Raw genomic sequence first — 17,255 nt, 5'->3', positions numbered from 1 at the left:
CTGCCAGTGCCTCCACCTTGCCCTTGGCCCGAGATGTGGCGGCAACGATGGCGGCAGCAGTGGCAGCGCTGGCTGTGGTGGTGGCAATGCGAGGAGAGCGACGGGTTCCACTGCTGGTGTTGGGAGAGGCCTTGGGCAGGGCTTTCTTTGAGGCCCCCCTGCGCAGAAGGCTATTCCCAAGCTTCTTGGGCGTGTTGAGGATGCTGAAGGTCATGGACTGGCGGCGATCAGCCTGTGGGGAGGGTCTGTCAAATGAGGCTCACTGCTGCTTTCCCAGGCCAACCTGTTGCTCTAGGGTCTCCCTTCAGCCCCCAACTAACCTGTTTAACAACAGCGGGAGCTGCTTTCTTCTGGGCCTCCGTAGTGCTCTGTTTGCGCCCTTCATGTCGGTCCCGGGGAGTCATGGGTCGTGGGAAACAGCTGGTGGGCTTCTTAGACTATGGGGAAGAGGCTGATTAGGCAGGCATCAGCAAGAGGACTTCACATCCAAAGCCAGGCATCTCAGCTGAGTGGACCTAGAAATCAGCTTGTCCCATCAGCAGCACCTCTTACCCCACCACCAAGGGCCAGAAGCCTCCCCTTTAATCTACTTTTCAAACTTGGTGAACTAACCTGGTAGGCTGCTGGAATAAAACCCAGGAGCCAACGTCTCCTACCTCAGGGGTGCCAGGGCCCTGGTGGGGCTCCGAGGAGACCCGTTTGCGCTGCCGGGTGGTGATGCCAGTGCCCTCAGCTATCTGGGTTGGCTGCATGCTGGCTCGGCGCAGGGTCTCCTGGGGGTCACCAGTTTTCATCTCTTCATCTGTGATGGTCGCCAGGCTCAGGGAAGGCTGCATGGGGTGGAAGTGGTCAATGGACCCAGGCTGTTGGCGATGCAACAGGATGGCCCAGATTCTCTTCACTGGCCTGGCACGTGGGACAGCTGAAGGCTTCATATCGCAAAAGGCCTCCCTCCCTGTTGTCTTCCCTGGCACAGTGGCCACCGAAGAGGAGTCCCAGGCAAACCTCTCTACCTCCTACCCACCCACAGGAACTTCACCCCTGAGCTCCCTCCCTTCCAGCTATTCTGTTAGAGCCATGGTCGCCAAACTGCGGCTCGCAAGCCACATGCGGCTCTCTGGCCCCTTGAGTGTGGCTCTTCCACAAAATACCACACATGGGCGCGCGTACAGTGCGATTGAAACTTTGTGGCCCATGCGCAGAAGTCGGTTTTCGGCCTGGGCGAGTCTATTTTGAAGAAGTACTGTTGATATTTGGCTCTGTTGACTAATGAGTGTGCCGACCACTGGACTAGAGGTATCTAGTCGCCCTCTGGAGGCCAGAGACCAAGGGCACTATTACTTGAGCTGGGTCAGCAAGTGGCACTGGGATGGAATGCCAAGAGAAGAAGGGGTGAGCCAGTGCAGGCAGGTCCCATGCAGGTGACCCCAGAGCTCACCCTGGACTCAAGTGGATAGCAGGTCTTCAGGTGCGGGGGGCAGACTCGATTGCGCTGCTGCAGCTCTGCAATGCGGTTCCAGTCATCCAGCTGCTCGGGCTCATCCTGGCAAGTGCCCATGTAGAAGCTGTTCCTTCCTGGGGAGGGCAGGGATATTGGAGCAAGTGGGGCTGGAAGGCCGGGAAGAGTGAAGGTGGAGGCAGCAGGTTGCCCACTGGCCCTGGCATCTCGCCAGCCTTTGCTGCCACCATCCTGTCCACCTCCCCTGTGGACTTCAAGCCCAGTAGCCCAGAGTCTGGCTCTGCTTAGAGCTGCAGATACAGGAGCTGGGTCACTGCATTCTCTCTGGAGAGGTCAGGCAGAGGCCATGACACCAAGAGAAACTTCTTGAGGGCCAGGAATTGATACCCAGGGGATCGCCAAAGGACAAGAGCCTCTCAGAAGAATCTGAGGGTAAAACACTCGCCAGCTTGGCCCTTTGGCCGACTCTCACCACCTGAGAGTGAGAGTAGCTTCTGAGCTTCACTATCATGCTGGGAATCTGCCCATTGTGGGAGCATTTCTGATTCCCCCTCGATGGACAGGCAAGGCTGCAAGGAAGGCAGCCAGGAAGCCAGCCTTGGGTTTTTAAATGCTTATTTCCATGTGCCAGGACCTGCTTCCAGTCTAATATTTGGGTTGGGTTAGGGAACAGTCCCTACCTGGAGGGGCCCCACTGGACACCCCAGCCTGGGAGCGGCGAGCAGAGCTGCGAGTGGTGGGCCGATATCCAGGCAGGCTGAGCAGAGCTGAGTTGCCATCATCAGGAGAGCCCAGGCGAGCTAGAGACTGGGTGGAGGAGGTGGCTCTCGGGCCGGCCTGGGAGACAGGGGCGGACTGTGTGCTATAGAAGGATGAGTTGGCGCTGTCTGGCTCTTCCACATCTGACTTCTGAAAGAAAGGACGACCGGTTGTAGTGGGCTGAGTGGGCACTTGGCATTCTATAAGAAGCTTCCACCGTTGCCCCTCCTGAAGCCCCTCAGATCCTGCAGCATGTTCCTATACTGCTGTGCAAGAGTTCTTACCTGGACGTCTGCAAGAAATGGGCCTTGCTGCCAGAATCCCACACAAAGTGCTGAGGGTATCGACTCTTTTCTACCCATTTTCCCCACTAAGTCTATTCAGTGCTTTGAGGGAGGGAAGGCAGAGTATATCAGACTATTTAAGAAGTGAAGTGCAAAGAAATAAACTGGCCCAAAGACCAAACAGCTAGGAAGTGGGAGAACCAGGGCTCTCATGTCTCCAGAGCTGGTCAGGCTCATCCCACGGCCTCCGCATCTCTGGCCCACACTTGCCAGGGTCTGACCATCTTTTAGAGCTTTTCCACCATCTTGGTAGCAGAGGGCACCCTGTACACAGAGGTGTCCCTGTTGCCCCAAAGGCACCCCTCTCCTCCCTAAACCTCGGGATGTGGAAACAAGGGCCAGAGTCCCCAGGCTGGCAGGCAGCCCCCTGGCGGCAACATCTCGGCTCCCCCGGGATGTGCTGGGAAGCACAGGTTCGGCTGCAACTTCTCCATATTCTCTCCCTTCAGCCTGTACAGGGTCAGAGCTGGACATGGAGAGGACACCAGCCTTACAGTCAGCAGATAGGCATCTAATTACAGTCCTGCCCTTTTCTTCAAAAGAGGTCTAAGGTCTTAGAATTCCAGCTTTTCCTTCTGTGAGATACGAGCTGGTCAGCCCTGCGGCTATGTGGAGGACCCACTGGAAAGATGCCCTTGAGAAGACATGAGCTTTACTGTCCTGCAGCCCCATCCCAGAGCCTGACCTTGGTCATGGTGATGTTGATGATTTGTGTAGTCCGTCGACGAGCAGAACGGGTCTTCCGGCCTGATTCCGGGAAGATGTCCCCCAGGGAGTCCAGGCTTCCCTCCAGGGGTGGCTGACCCCGAGCTGGGATGGGGGTGAAGTAGAGACTTTCCAGGGATTCTACCTTGGGGGGCAGGCGCTGAGAGATGGGTGAAGCTGGCTCCCCTGGGATGCTGGTGCCATCTGGCTGGGTACGAGGCAGCTTGCTATAGGAAAGAAACCTGATGAGATGCCATTCTTGCGGCTAGGAAGCATTTTGTCCATCTCTTTGCTCCAAAGTGGCAAATTCTTGCATTTATTGTAAGCAGACCAGGTCAAGCACCCCATTTGCTGAATTTTCAGAGGTGCCAAGGAGATCCCCTGACCTGGGCCTTCCCTCAGTCCACTCTCATGGCCCTCTGACTCCTCAATACTGGCAACTCCCAGACCCATATACCCACTGCCCCAGACATCTCTGGACACCCACCTCTACTCTCCAATGAACATGTCCCAAACTAAGCTCATCTGTGTGTCCCTCCTCCTGTATCTTCTATTTCAGCGAATGGGAGCAGCCTTCACTCAAGCTGCCCAGCCATGAACACGGGCACAATCCTACTGCTTTCCTCTCCTAATAAACCAAATCAGCAAGTCTCCTAACTGCACCCCACTCCGCGCTCACATCCTTCCCTGATCTGTCATCTACTCTCACCCAGACTGACAACGGCATCTGAGAGGTACCAGAGCAGTGACAGACAAGGACTCGAGCCAGGCTGCCCAGGTCCAAGCCCGCTCTGTCACTGTGGGACCTTGAGCAAGTGACTGCCCATCTATGCTCCAGTTTCATCTGTTAAATGAATTATTATTTTTCAAGTGTCTCTAACAGTGTCTGACACAAGTCTTGTTAAATAACAACAAATGCTTCCAGTCTCAGCTTCTACATTGGCTATAAGGAAAAGCTAAGATGAAAATCTGATCATGTACTCAATTTCAAACCCTTCCAAGGTCCCTCACAGCGCCGGCCTCCATCAGTGGGGCGTCCAGCCACAGGGCACACATGCCTATGGCTTCTTTGGAGATCAGAGCAGGAGTGACAACCTCCACAAGCCTTTTCTTCTAGGAATAAGCTTCCAAAGGGCAAAGGGACATCTTATTGATCCCACAGCCCAGTGCCCAGGATACGGCCCTATAAACAAGTCTCAATGGACAACAGGCCAAGGGAAGAAGGGTGCCTTCTGACCTGGTGGTAGTGAGTGGGGTTCCCTCGCAGCTCAGATCCAGGCTGTCAATACTCAAGTCCAGCTGAGCCTTAGCCTGGGGCTCCCGGCTCTTTAAGGCGTCAGTGGCCACCTGAAACTTGCCCAGGTCTCGAAGCTGCTGGTCAGCATGGGCAACCTGGGAAGCAGAGGGCCAGGGAGAGTGAAGAGACGCCTAAGGCAAGGGTGGCTTAGGAAGGGAGGGCACAGGGATCCATTATGATGAGTAAGGGAGTCTGTCCAGCCAGATACCTACCTGTGCCTCCAGGCTGCGCACCTGGGCAGTAAGGTGGCGGCAGGTCTGTTCAGTCTCCTTAGTCTTCAACCCAGCCTGCTGTAGCTCCTGACCCAGCCGCTCAGCTTCGGCTCTCAGTTCCTTGTTTTCCTTCTGCAGCTGCTCCAGGCCCCGCAGCTGCTCCTGCAATTCTTGGTTCTGCTGCTTCTTGGCATCATAATGGGTCTTGGCTTTCTCCATCTGTGTGGGCAGACAGGTGGGTAGGGGCTGGGTGGGGTAAGGCAGGAGGGAGGGCACAGTGGGGCAGGACTGGACTCCTCACCTGCAGCTTGTAGTGGTCAGCTGCCTGCTCCTTCTGGCTCAGCTGGGTCTGCAGCTCATTCAGCTGGGCCTGGAGGCGTTGGGCTTCTTGCTGGCTTTCCCCTCCCTGTGCCTGGAAAGCATGTGATGTGGAAGGCTGATCAGAGTGGCGGTCTGGCTACTCGATCCAAATCTGCTGCTGACTTGCCCTAGCTTCTCGGACTCCATGGTGTTTTCAGACTCGTGCATATTCTCTCAGGACGCGGAAAAATCCTTTTACCCCCACCAGCTCCAGCACCACACACCTTTGCAAGGTCCACAGTCCGCAGGATCTTTCCCACTCAGCTTACACCACTTCTGGCGGAGCTCTGACAGCCCTATCTTCATTGAGATCAAGCACAAACTGCCTCATTCTCTCTCCATGAGTACACAGTCTCCCCAAGGAGGAAGGGAACTGATCCTTTCACTTGGGTGCAGAGCACGGGGCTAGGCACTTGAGATGGGAGCTCTCAGGACATGTGAACTCATTTCTCCTCAGAGCGACTCTGAGAAGTAACTATATCTCCATTTCAGAGGTGAAGAAATTGAGCACAGAGATTTAAGCCAATTGGCCAAGATCATAGTGACTCAATAACAGCTTATGATCTGACCCTTGGTGCACCTGACTCCAAAGCCTGTATGGCCTTTTGTGAGGCTTGCACTGCCTCCTCTCCAGGCCAGACTCCTTGGGGACAGGGACTGTGTCTGAGCCTCTGTCCACCTGCAAGGCCAGCAAGTGCTTAGTTTGTAATACACACTGGACAGGATCATCTGGCTCTGCCTCTCTTACATCTAGCACCGGGAAAGCCCCCAAAAGAAGTATAACAAGCATCTGTTTATCATCATCATGACATGGTGTGGAGCATGTGGAAATGAGCTGGGGAAATTAAGCTCTCAGCTCCCACCAATTCCTATAACCCACCAGGGCTTTAGCAAGTCCCAGGGCCATGGGACCCAATTCCTTTGCTCCTAGCTAAAAGCTGTGAAACCTAGACTGCAAAAAAAAGCATATATTAAACCAACGCAGTTAACTGCTGAGCAGGGAAACTGTGGCTAGTGTGACTAAGGTACTAAAATTTTAATTATAATCACTTTAAATAACCACATATGGTTACTGCTACTATAATGCAAAGGTCTTCCCTTCAGAGACCCTAAGAGGCACATGCAGGGGGTTCTTGAACAGGCAGATCTAAGGCTGCCAGGTCCCCATGGTGCTCCTCCTCCTGCCCCCACAACCAACACAGCCCAAGGGCTTAGAGAGCACCTTCCTGCTCCCATCTGTCCCACCTTCAGCTTCTGCTGCTGCACTCTGCTGGCTTGGTCGTGGTCAGCTAGCTTCTTACTCAGTTCTTCCACCTGGGATAGAGGAGGGAAGAGGAGACAAGAAGACTCAGGAGGCCTTCCCCTGGATGTCCGGGCAACTTACAGGGTTTTCCCAGACCAGTCCCCGATATTTTTAGAAAAAGAAACCCGGGTACTTTCTCTGGCCTGCAGCCCAGGCTAACTGGACAGGACCTGAGTGAGGTAACCCAACACTCTGGTGCTGCCAGAGCCACCTGCCCACTCACCTCCACCCCCAACCTGCAGGGACAGAGGCCTGCAGGGAGAGATCTACTCTGGGGAGCCAACACTTCACCACCACCCTACTGCTGCCATTCCCAGCCCCAACCATCCTGGGCTGGGGACAGGAATAGGGGACCTGCCTATAACTTGCAGACATACTCATTCAATACCTTCCCAGAAACTACCAAAGCAAAGCCCACAGATGATCAGTCCTCTTCCCAATACTCACAGGCTGTTAGGGTTGGTGCTAGCAGTGTGGTTAGTGTGGGGTATCGGACGGCTGGGAGACAGCAGGGGCAGCACACATCCACGCCCACCCGATTCCCACAGGAACAGCAAGAGGGGGGAGGGGGAGGGGGAGCATCACAGCCACAAGCTCTCCAGCTCCTCCAGGCGCTCCAGGAGCTCAAGCATGATCAGCAAAAGCGAGAGGCAGGCTCCCTTGCTAACTGTTTGTACTCAGTGTGATTGTCGTCTGGGCAATGGGAAGAAAGGAAAGCCAGGTTCCTCAGCAAGCCTGAGGTGACTGGGTAGAAGGGCTGGCAGAGAAAGGGTGCTCCCACTGAAAACCAGCTCAATAGCTTTGACATCTGGGCAGCACAGAGAAATCCTTGAGAGAGCGAGCAAGGAAGCTAGACTATACCACTCCTCCGGCAGAGGCCCCTCCTGCACCTCTCAACCTTGGCCTTCCTGCTCCCAGACATCTCTTATTTCACGCTTGGGGTTAAGGCCCAAAGGGTCATCACCCATCAGCAGACATCCTGAGCTCACAGCCCTCCCTGCTCTGTGAAGGATGCTTTGCTTATCACCTTTATGGCTTCTGTGGGAAAGAAGGCCATGGTCACTCCGCTAGGACTCCTCATTGAGGACCCAAACTTGGAACAGGGCTTGAAGGCTGAGGAGTCCCAAGAACTGTCTGTGATTGGTTCAGATATGGGAAAGACAAAGCCTACCCTACCCCTCGTCCCTGACAGGCAGATGGCAGGAAGTGCAGAAGGTGGAGAGTCCGACCTGGGACGGGTGGGATGAGGCCTGAGAGAGGGCCCAGCGCTCCTGGGCAGCCTGGGCCTGGATTCCACGGCTTGACCCTGCCCCCTTCACAAACAGTTCACAACGGGAGCTGGCGGAGGCAAGCTGCAGCCAGGGTCATGCACCGAGACTGGTCACCGCTTAAGCAGCCAGCATTTAGCAAGGACCCCAGGCGTTACCTGCTTAGTTTGCTCTCTCTGAAATACCTCTAGCTGTTCCACCTGTGCATGGGGGAGGAGCAATGGAGACAGAGTGAGATGGGGGCCAAAGAGGCACTGTTCCTGCTGTCAGGCTGACCTCACTGAAACCCTTAGAATCCCCCTCCCCCAAGGGACCAGACCTTTAGTAATGTGTAAAGTGCCAGTTGGCTCGTTCTAGTCCCCCAGTGGCTCTGGGGTCCCCACTGCAGGTACACCTCATAATGTGCCTCCAGAATGAACGACGGCCTTCCCTGTTTGACTCTCCAGGGACAGAGCCTTCAGGGAAGGGGAGGCTACTGGTATTTTCTTAGGACAATAGGGGATAACAGACTTGAACTCTGCCAGCTACAACTCCTCTGACACCCAGTGAGTGAGGGAGACAAGACACTCTGGATTAATGTGCAAGATTGAGGCTCTGGGATGCAGATGTCGTCTGTCTCTCAGCCCCAATCTTTGGAGGAGGTGTTGAGCTTGGTGCCTTACCTGGGCAGTGAGTTTCTGTCTCTCTTCCTGGAACCGCTGTCTCTCCTCCAGGACCTTGACCTTGGCACCCTCATACTTGGAAGTCATCACCTCCAGCTCCCGGGCAGTGCTCTGTACTTCCCGCTGCATCTCAGCCAGATGGGCCTCGGCATCAGCACGCACAGCTGCCAGCTCTTGGTCATATTTCTCCCGGGCCTGGTCCAGCTCCACTTCCAGAAACTGCCGGCCGAGATTGGCCTTCTCTCCCAGCCCCCGATTCTCCTCTGCCAGCAGGCCATGAGCCTCCTTCAGCATGCTCAGCTGCTCTGCATAGTTGGCCTTCTCTGCCCGCAGCTGCTGGGCTGCTCGCTCTTGCTCTGCCACCTTCTGTCGTAGGGGCATCAGTTCCCCGAGCTCCCGCTGGGCTCGCATCAGCTCTGCCCGAAGCCCACCAGCTGCCTGCTTGCTTTGCTCCAGCTCCTCACGATGGCGTTTCTCAGCAGCTGCCTGCTCAGCCTGCAGCTGCTGGCACAGGTGCTTGGCGGGCAGCAGCTCACTCACCAGGGCCTGTGTGCTGGTGTGCTCTAGCTGCAGGGCAGAGAGGGCTTGCTCCTTCTGGAAGAATTTCTCCTGCCATGCCTTTAATTCTTGGCCCAGCTCCTCTGCTCGCTCTGCTTGTGAGGCCAGCTCCTGGCGAAGGCTCTCTGAGGCCACCCGTTGTTTCTCCGCCTCCTCCCGGAGAGTCTGGACCTCATCTCGCAGAGCAGAGCTGCGTTCCGCAGCTCTGGCACTGTTGCTGGCTGTCTCTACCTGAAGCAGGCGCAGCCTCTCTTCCAGCTTCTGGCTCTTCTCTGACTCAGCGACAACAAGCCGCTTCAACTCCTTGCTCTCACCCTCCTTCTCCAGGACCTGGCGGTTCAAGATAGACACCTCCTCCTCCAAGCTGCTGATGAGACTGTTTTTTCTCTCAGCCTCCTGCTGGCCCCGGGTCATCTGGGCCTTCCACTCATCCTCAGCCTTGCTGTGGTCTTGGGCCTTCGTGCGAAGGGTGGCCAGCTCCCTTTGTGCTGAGGCTAAGGTGTCCTGAGTGCGCCCCAGCTCCCGGGCCTTCTCCTCTAACTGGCCCCGCAAAGTCTCCAGAGTGGTGGCCCGCTCTGCCTGGGAGGCGCGTGCAGACGCTAGGCTACGCTCCAGGCTGGAGGCCTTCTCCTGATGCTCACGGCACTGCTGCTCCAGCTTGCTCACCTCCGCCTGCAGAGCCTCCGGGTCAGGGCCTCTTCGTTTGGTCTTTCCTAAAGCCTCAGACTGGGCTCCTGACCCACAAGTGTCTTCTCCGCTGGCTGTCCCTAGAGACTGCTGGTGCTCCCCCTCCATCTTGGCCAGCTGTTTCTTTAGTTGCTCCACGGTTTGCTGAAGCTCCCCCAGTTCTGTTCTCTGGGCTGCCTCCTGCCCACGAAGCTTGGCCAGCTCCTGGTCCTTCCCCTCCTTTTCCTTCAGGGCATGGGCCAGTGCCTCCTGCAAGGTAGCAAACTCCACACGCTGCTCATTGAGGGCATTCTGCAACCGCATCTCAAGCTCTGCCTTGGCAGCCTTCTCCAGGACAAGATCGGCTTGGGCTCGGCCCCGTTCCTGGGCTAGCCGGGCCAACTCCCGCTCCTGCTCCCCACGCTCCTCCTCCTGTTGTCCCTGGCTCTCCATTAGCGCAGCCCGCAGCCTCTCCAGCTCACTTCCCATTTGCTCTGCCTCACGCTCCATAGCCTGCAGTGCAGCCTGTGTGCTGCAGAACCGACGCCCCGGCTGCTCTTCCAGCCACTCTGATTCTCTGTCTCCTGCCCCTGGGGGATCCTTGAGTAGCTCAGAGGAAGTTGTTTCCTTATGCTCACCTGCCTTGCGCACTAAGGCCTCCAGGCGGGCCACCTCCTTGCTGGTGGCAGCCATCTTCTCCTGCAGAGTGGAGAGGTCATCTGCAAGTTTCTGGGCCCTGATCTCCTTCTCCTGGACCTGCTGGTGGGCTCTGGCCAGGCTGGCATGGAGCTGGGCAAGCTCACTCTGCTGCCGGCCTATCTGGAGCTCACTGTGAGCCTCTATCCCTGCCACCTTTTCCTTTGCCTCCTGCAGCTCCTGGCGGGCCTTCTCACATTCCTCCTTCAGGGTCATGAGCTGTTCCTGGAACATGGCACCATACTGGGCCTCCTCTTGCTGGCTCTCCTCATACCGCTCACGCCATGTGGCCACCTCCTTGGCAAGCTGCTTACATTCACTCTCAGCCTCACGCTGGGAGGCTACGGCCTCTGCCAGCTCCCGCCGCAGGGCTTCCGCCACAGCCTGATGGGCCTCCCCAAGCTGCTGTAATCGAGCCTCCAGCTCCTTGCGTCCAGCCTTCTCTTCTTCTAGCTCCTTCTGTTCCTGCTTATGTTGTTCCACCAGGCTTTGGGTCTCTGCCTCTAGCTTGGCGATACAACACTGCTGCTCTTCCAGGGCACCTGCAGCCCTGCGCTTCTCCTCTTCAAGGCCGCCCTTGGTGACCATCAAGGACTCCTCAAGGGCCCGCACCTGCTCCTGGAGCTGATTCTTCTCCTGAGCTACCTTTTCTCTTTCAGTTGCTTTTTGCTGCTCAGACCTCAGCTGGGCCTTCAGTTCTGCCACCTGGGCCTGGGTCTCACACTGCTCCTGGCGGGCCGCCTCAATACAGGCCTGGAGCTCCTCCACCTTTTGGCTCAGCTCTGCTTTCTCCCGCTGGGCCTGTGTCACTGAGGTCTGGGCGCTGTCCCGGGCTTCATTAGCAGCCTGAAGTTGCTGCTGCAGCACCTCTAGCTTGGCAGCCTTCTCCTTCTTCAGTGCCTCTACTTGCTGGAGGACTGAGTCCTTCTCCCTTAAGGAGGCCTCCCGCTCCGCAGCAGCAGCGGCCAGCTGCTGGGAGTGGTCTCGCCTGGTGGCCTCCAGCTCCTTGGTGGCCTCCTCCCATTGCTGCTCCTTCTGTTTCAGGCTGGTGCTCAGCTGCTCCACCTGGTGGCGGAGGCCCTGGGAGGCCTGTTCTTGCTGCTGGAGGGTCTGGGCTAGCTGGGCCTGATCCTTTTTGGCCTGCTGCTTCAGGCCAGCCAGTTCTTGATTCTGCTGCTGGAGAGTAGCATTGAGGGTCGTGAGCTCGGAGGTCAGTGTGGCCACCTGGGCAGACAACTGGGCCTCCTGAGTCTGGGAGGCCTTCTCCAGTTCTTCCTTGGCCTGTCTGGTGTTGGATAGAGAGCTCTGCAGCTCAGCAATCAGGCCAGCCAGCTGCAGCTTTTCTTCTTCAAAGTGGCCCCGCTCAGCAAGCAGCTTGGCTTCCTGCTGGCCCCGCTCAGTCTCCAGTGCCTCCACCCTGGTTTGGAGCTGGGTGTTGTCTGCAGCAAGAGTGGCTGCCTCTTGCTTCAGGGTTTCCAGCTGGTGAGATAGAGACAAATTGGGATCAGCATGACTTCTGTCACCAGGGCCCCTGAATGTGCTAAGCATGGCCCACACCAACCCCAGCACACAGCTCTTACAGTTGCTCTTATGCATTCCTACCTGCAAGATGTCACCCAGCACCTCACCCTTCTCCTGGGGTGGGTTCTCCTGTAGCCGGGCCAAATGTTCTTCCAGCTGTGAAAGTTTTCCCTGAAGGATTTCATTCTTTTCTTCAAGGCATTTCTGGGAGTAAAAGAGCCCCATGTGAACAGAAGTGGAAGAGGCATTGGATGTCCCCACAAGCCCTTGTGAACATCAACAAAACATAAGACCCTATCACCTTGTTACCAAGATCTCCTTTTGCCCTCACCTAGGAAAAAACCCTCAGAAATCATGGACCTGGGACCATGAGAGACCTGCCTTTCTAGCCCTAGCTACAGGGCTGAATTAAGTCATGTGACCTGATAATTTCTTCTCCAAGACCACAGAGTTTACTTCAAATTTCCTCACTGTATACCCTTCCTCAAAGAAGTCTCAGCTTCCAGATTATCCAAATACCCACCCAGCTTCAAAACACCCTGCCCCTCTGGGCATCAATAGCAGCAGCAGCCACAGCACCGCCCCTTCTACACCCCCACTCCCCCTCACTGCTCACTAAGCACCCACAACAGGCCAGACACTGGGTGCCTTTCTGAATTTCTAACCCACACAATAGGTCTGAGAGATAGCTGTTACTACCCTCTTTTACAGAGCAAGAATCTGAAGCTCATTTGTTAAATGGCTTGGCCCAGGGCTACATGGTTAATAAACGGCAGAGTTGAGTTCCTAATAACAGCAATAATAATAGCAACTAATTCACTGAGAGCTTACTTTGCACCACACAATGTGTTAAGTGCTTTCTATGTATTATTATCTTACAATGATTGATGAGGCAGCTACTCGTTCTTTTTCCCATTTTCAGGAAAGGATGCTTAGAGAGAAGGAGATCAAGTAACTTGTCCAAGATCCACACCTTGTAAATAGCAGAGACAAGATTCAAAGGTGTATTGGACTTCTAAGCCCACAATTCTTCCATTAAAGCACACTATTCAACCTTGAACAGAAGTCAGCTTAATTCCCAAAGGCCCAAAAGAAGAGAGCGTCAAACAGAATTCAACTTTGAACATGTGCTCAAGATGGTGGCCCTAATACCCCAAAACAGAGGGTTACCTTGTCCTGCAGGGCTGTGCTGAGCTCCTTCTCCAGATGGGCCTGCTTCTCCCCCGACTCCTGAGTGGCCTTGCTGTGCTCCTCTGTCAGGTCATTGAGGGCGCCCTGCAGCTGCTGTAGGTGACTAGCAAATTCGCGCAGCTGAGAGAGACAAAAAGGGAAGCCCCATTACCCAGAGTCAGAACTGGCACCACCACTGCTGCTTGCTCCCAGAACTCCAGGACGGGATCCTCCGATGATCCTGTCCACTATGGTCAGGCCAATCATAATGAATCACATCCCTAACTCAGGACTACAGATAACAATTTAGGGTCACAAATAATTATGGGACAAGGTAAGGGGCAAAGTATGCAGGTCTCTGGAGAGACAAAGGCACCAGACAGGTGCCAAGAAGTTCTTCTCAACCCCCTCTTAGGAAATTGTCCAGAAAAACTCAATTCCAAGGGCCTCCAGGTGGGGGCATAACACACCTTAAAGGAAAGGTCCCCATTCTCCTCAGAGAGCTGGTTAATTTTGCGGTCCATCTGGCTCTTCTCTGTCTTCAGGTCCTGGCACTGCTTCAGAGTTTCATGGAGCCTCATGGTGAGGCTGTAAGGGAGGAGCAATGAGAAAAGAGTGTGTCCCTCAGGGGTACAGGGTGGGGCAGGGAGCTGGGCGGGAGGCAGATAGAACTCTACCTCTCATTCCTGCCACGGAGCTCCTCAAGCTCCTTGGGCTCCAGCGGACTGGCCGCCTGCTTCTCGTTCAGCAGAGCCAGGCGGTCAATGCGCTGCTGCATCATGGCTATCTGTGCATCTGGGGAGACAAGGGAGAGGAGAGGAGAGGAGAGTCAGCGCAGAACTAAGGAAAGGAGGGAGAGCAAGGAGGAAGCATCCAATCCAAGGGAAAGGGAAGATGGAGGCAACGACATAACCAGTTTCCAGGAGGTCAGCCTGACAGGCCCAGGGCCAACAGACGGCCCCTTCCTCAGACAAGCCCATTGCTCCCTGGAAGGAAATCCCAGATGCTGCCCACTCATACACATCTGCCGTTTGCCAGCACCCACCCCTCTCGGTGAGGAGCTTGCGGTTCTCAGCCAGCTCCAGCTCCAGCTCATCTCTATTATTTCTCTCATCCGCAAGCTGCTTCTTCAGCCGTCTCATCTGGAATTGTGGGGTTTGCAGGATGTCACCCATGGGGGAGGCTGGAGAACCTGAGAGGAAGCTAAGGAAAGAGATAGCCCAGATGCCATGGTCATCTTCAGGTATAAGACCTGAAGTGACCAGCAACAGGCAGTGATGGGGAAGCAGGACACTATGGATGTGAGCACTGACCGGGAGACCCATACACCCAGGTTCTGTCTGCAGTGCCAGTTCATGCCTTGTGACATGACCTTAAGGAAACCCTTCTTTCTCCAAGTCAAAAAATAAAGGGGGAGGGAGGTGTTCTCCTTGCCCCTGCAGAGCTGCACTGAGAGAAGGGACTTTAGTGTAATCAACAAAGAAAGGAATTCCATAAACAGGGAACAGTCTTTGAGAGAGGCCTTCTGCCCAAGACAGATCCCAACCAACTTCCCCAGTTAGTGCTGCAGGTGAGGACATCCCCACTTGACAGGTGCTGCAAGCACCTCTGACGATGGAAGGGGCTGCTCAACAGCTTAGTCTCCAGGAGGGAGGGAGTTCAGGACTGAATGCTGGGGCCCTGACCCAGGAAAGAGGCTCAGCACATACTTGTTCCCACTGGAAGAGGCAACCTTCTGCAGCTCTAGAAAGCGAACCTCCTTCCTGGCCTGGTGGCTGGGTGGAGAGAGTTCTTCAGAGATGGAGCTAGAAGGGACAGGAGCTGGCAGAAGGAACAGACAAAGCACAGAGGTTAGTAAGAGGGTGAACAGATTTATATCTTTACACAATTGAAGAACTCCTCTTGGGAGTGAATCAACGAACACATGTAAGCTACAGAAGGCAGCCACTGGGCAGAACCTAAGCAGGATCTCCTCTCAGGTCAGCCACTAGCCTCCTTTCTGAATTCCTCTAATCTAAAATCTTGCACTGCCAACACACTTTCTCACACCTTCTCTTTCCTTGGTTCCCATGATTACTTTTACATGGTTCTCCTATTTCTAAACACCCGCTCTTATTAGTCTCCCTCATTTGCTCCTTCCTCCTCCACCCACCTTCTAAGCCCTCAGTGTTCAGATGGGGCCTCCTTGCTCTGCTCACAGCTTCAATGGCCAGCCATACAGTGACCTGCAAACCCATAACTTGGCCCAGAGCCTCTCCTCTCACATTTCCAACATCACCTGAAGGGGTTATGAGGAACCTGAATATGAGGAACATCAAATTCAGCAGCTGGAAGAGAACTTGCCGAGACCCAAGTCTTATGTCCTATCATCACTGATGGCCTCTTCACCAGAAGATAAAGCTATCACTCTTTCCATTATGCTTCCAGCTAGACATTTGGTAAAACTGGTACCTCTCTGTCCTAGCACTTATTCCTTATCATACCTCCTGGGTTTATGCATATGCCTTCTCATCTAGAAAGAGCTTAATGTGGAGGAAAAACATCTTTTAAGACTGTACTCCTACAGATGCGAAAAGAGACTGGACAAAAATCGTGCACCTATGGATGAGGACAGTGGGTGGGGAGTGAGGGCGGAGGGTGGGGTGGGAGCTGGGAGGAGGGGAGTTATGGGGGGGAAAAAAAGAGGAACAAATGTAATAATCTGAACAATAAAGATTTAACTAAAAAAATGTAAAAAAAAAAAACACAAAAACAAAACTGTACTCCTACATTCTAAACCAGGAGTAATGGTTGTTTAAAAAATAAAAACCAGCCTTGGCTGGTGTGGCTCAGTGGTAAAGTGTCGGTCTGTGCACCAAAGGGTCATGGATTCCATTCTTGGTCAAGGACACATACCTGGGTTGCAGATTCCATCCCAGGCCCCAGTGGGGGCGCATGTGGGAAGCAGCCCATACATGTGTCTCTCTTACATCAATGTTTCTCTCTCCCTCACCTCCCTTCAACTATCTCTAAAAATCAATGGAAAAAATATCCTCAGGTGGGCCAGGGCGCAGTGGCTCAGTGTTGACCTATGAACCAGGACGTCATGGTTTGATTACTGGTCAGGGCACATGCCCAGGTTGTGGGCTCGATCCCCAGTGGGGTGTGTGCAGGAGGCAGCCGATTAATGATTCTCTCTCATCATTGATGTTTCTATCTCTCTCTCCCTCTCCCTTCCTCTCTGAAATCAATAAAAATATATTTTAAAAAACATCCTTAGGTGAGGGTTGAAAAAAATAAATAAAATAAAAAACAAAGGTGTGTGTGTGTGTGTGTGTCGGGGGCAAAGGGGGTGGTTGTGGTGGTGGTGATGTGATCAAGGAGAACGTTAACCGCAGACAAGATCACTTAAGAAGTTTTGCTTGGCTGCTGCCAGGCAGCTAGTAGTTCTGTGTGAACTGGGATGATGGCAACAGGGCCCAGAAATCAACCTACTCCATTACACAATTTTCCTGAGGACCAACTCTGTGTCTTGTTTTGGGCCAGAAACAACCCCCTTCCTCAACAACTCTGGATCCCAGCTCAGAGAGGTGATCCTCAGAAGGGTTCCCTATTTACCTTTTTGCAAGAAGTTCTCTAGGTCCTCATTCAGGTTTAATCCATCTTCATGGTCTAGCACAAATTTGAGGATGACGGCTAACTCAGCCTAGGCCACAGGGAGAAAGAGCAACACTTAAGTATTAGGGAGACCTAAAGGGATGGAGGTCATCACCCTGACAGTGCCAGCCCCAGGTCTATGGGAGCCCATTCTTCCTTTAAGAGCTGGAAGCCCCATGGTCCAGCCAAGAACATTCCACTAGAGACGTGTTCACCCCACTTGCTCCCACCCCCTCTCCTCCCTAAATATCCACTCAGGGTTAGAGTTTCCAACTGACTTCACTCCTGACCACAAGAGATGAGAACAGGCAAGGAACAGAATGTGCTCAGAAAGCTTTACCATAACTATTTTGGCCTCTTTCAGCTGACCCTCACTGTTCTTTATTATCTAGGTGAGAACACCTCAGGGCTCATCCAAAGCTTATCCACCAGCTCAGCTGTAAAATCTTCCCTTCTTTGTCTGAATTCCAAAGCTACAGAGTTAATTTAATTTTCCTGGCCAACTCTGCTGTATCCCTTATTCTTCTAGAATCTCTTTCTACCAGCTCTATGACCTGCTTGGAGCAGAGAAAAGGTTGAAGGGAGGAAGAAACCACCTGTTCCTTCCAGGCCACATGACAACACTAACCCCATCCCCAA

At 54.1% G+C, this 17,255-nt stretch overlaps 1 protein-coding gene across 17 annotated transcripts in view; it reads right to left on the bottom strand.

Moving 5' to 3' along the window:
- The window catches only part of NUMA1 (nuclear mitotic apparatus protein 1), a 92,894-nt gene that overhangs the window by 997 nt on the left and 74,642 nt on the right, over positions 1-17,255 (bottom strand). For 12 of the 17 annotated variants that reach the window (XM_059708577.1, XM_059708589.1, XM_059708576.1 and 9 more), the window contains 19 exons: positions 16,578-16,665; positions 14,690-14,801; positions 14,026-14,183; positions 13,658-13,775; positions 13,451-13,568; positions 12,981-13,121; positions 11,892-12,014; positions 8,370-11,768; positions 7,866-7,907; positions 6,382-6,450; positions 5,078-5,188; positions 4,777-4,995; positions 4,505-4,659; positions 3,248-3,494; positions 2,140-2,368; positions 1,439-1,608; positions 657-863; positions 321-437; positions 17-232 (listed from right to left, as the gene is read on the bottom strand). In XM_059708577.1, the coding sequence (XP_059564560.1) occupies positions 17-232; positions 321-437; positions 657-863; positions 1,439-1,608; positions 2,140-2,368; positions 3,248-3,494; positions 4,505-4,659; positions 4,777-4,995; positions 5,078-5,188; positions 6,382-6,450; positions 7,866-7,907; positions 8,370-11,768; positions 11,892-12,014; positions 12,981-13,121; positions 13,451-13,568; positions 13,658-13,775; positions 14,026-14,183; positions 14,690-14,801; positions 16,578-16,665 (6,039 nt within the window). The remainder of the gene's footprint in view (positions 1-16; positions 233-320; positions 438-656; positions 864-1,438; positions 1,609-2,139; positions 2,369-3,247; positions 3,495-4,504; positions 4,660-4,776; positions 4,996-5,077; positions 5,189-6,381; positions 6,451-7,865; positions 7,908-8,369; positions 11,769-11,891; positions 12,015-12,980; positions 13,122-13,450; positions 13,569-13,657; positions 13,776-14,025; positions 14,184-14,689; positions 14,802-16,577; positions 16,666-17,255) is intronic. The other 5 variants (XM_059708581.1, XM_059708582.1, XM_059708584.1 and 2 more) reach the window with 5 other exon arrangements.

This window comes from Myotis daubentonii, chromosome 9, assembly GCF_963259705.1.
Source record: "Myotis daubentonii chromosome 9, mMyoDau2.1, whole genome shotgun sequence".
NCBI lineage: Eukaryota > Metazoa > Chordata > Mammalia > Chiroptera > Vespertilionidae > Myotis > Myotis daubentonii.
The sequence above is the reverse complement of the archived record's forward strand: the minus strand, read 5'-3'. Positions and strand labels throughout refer to the sequence as shown.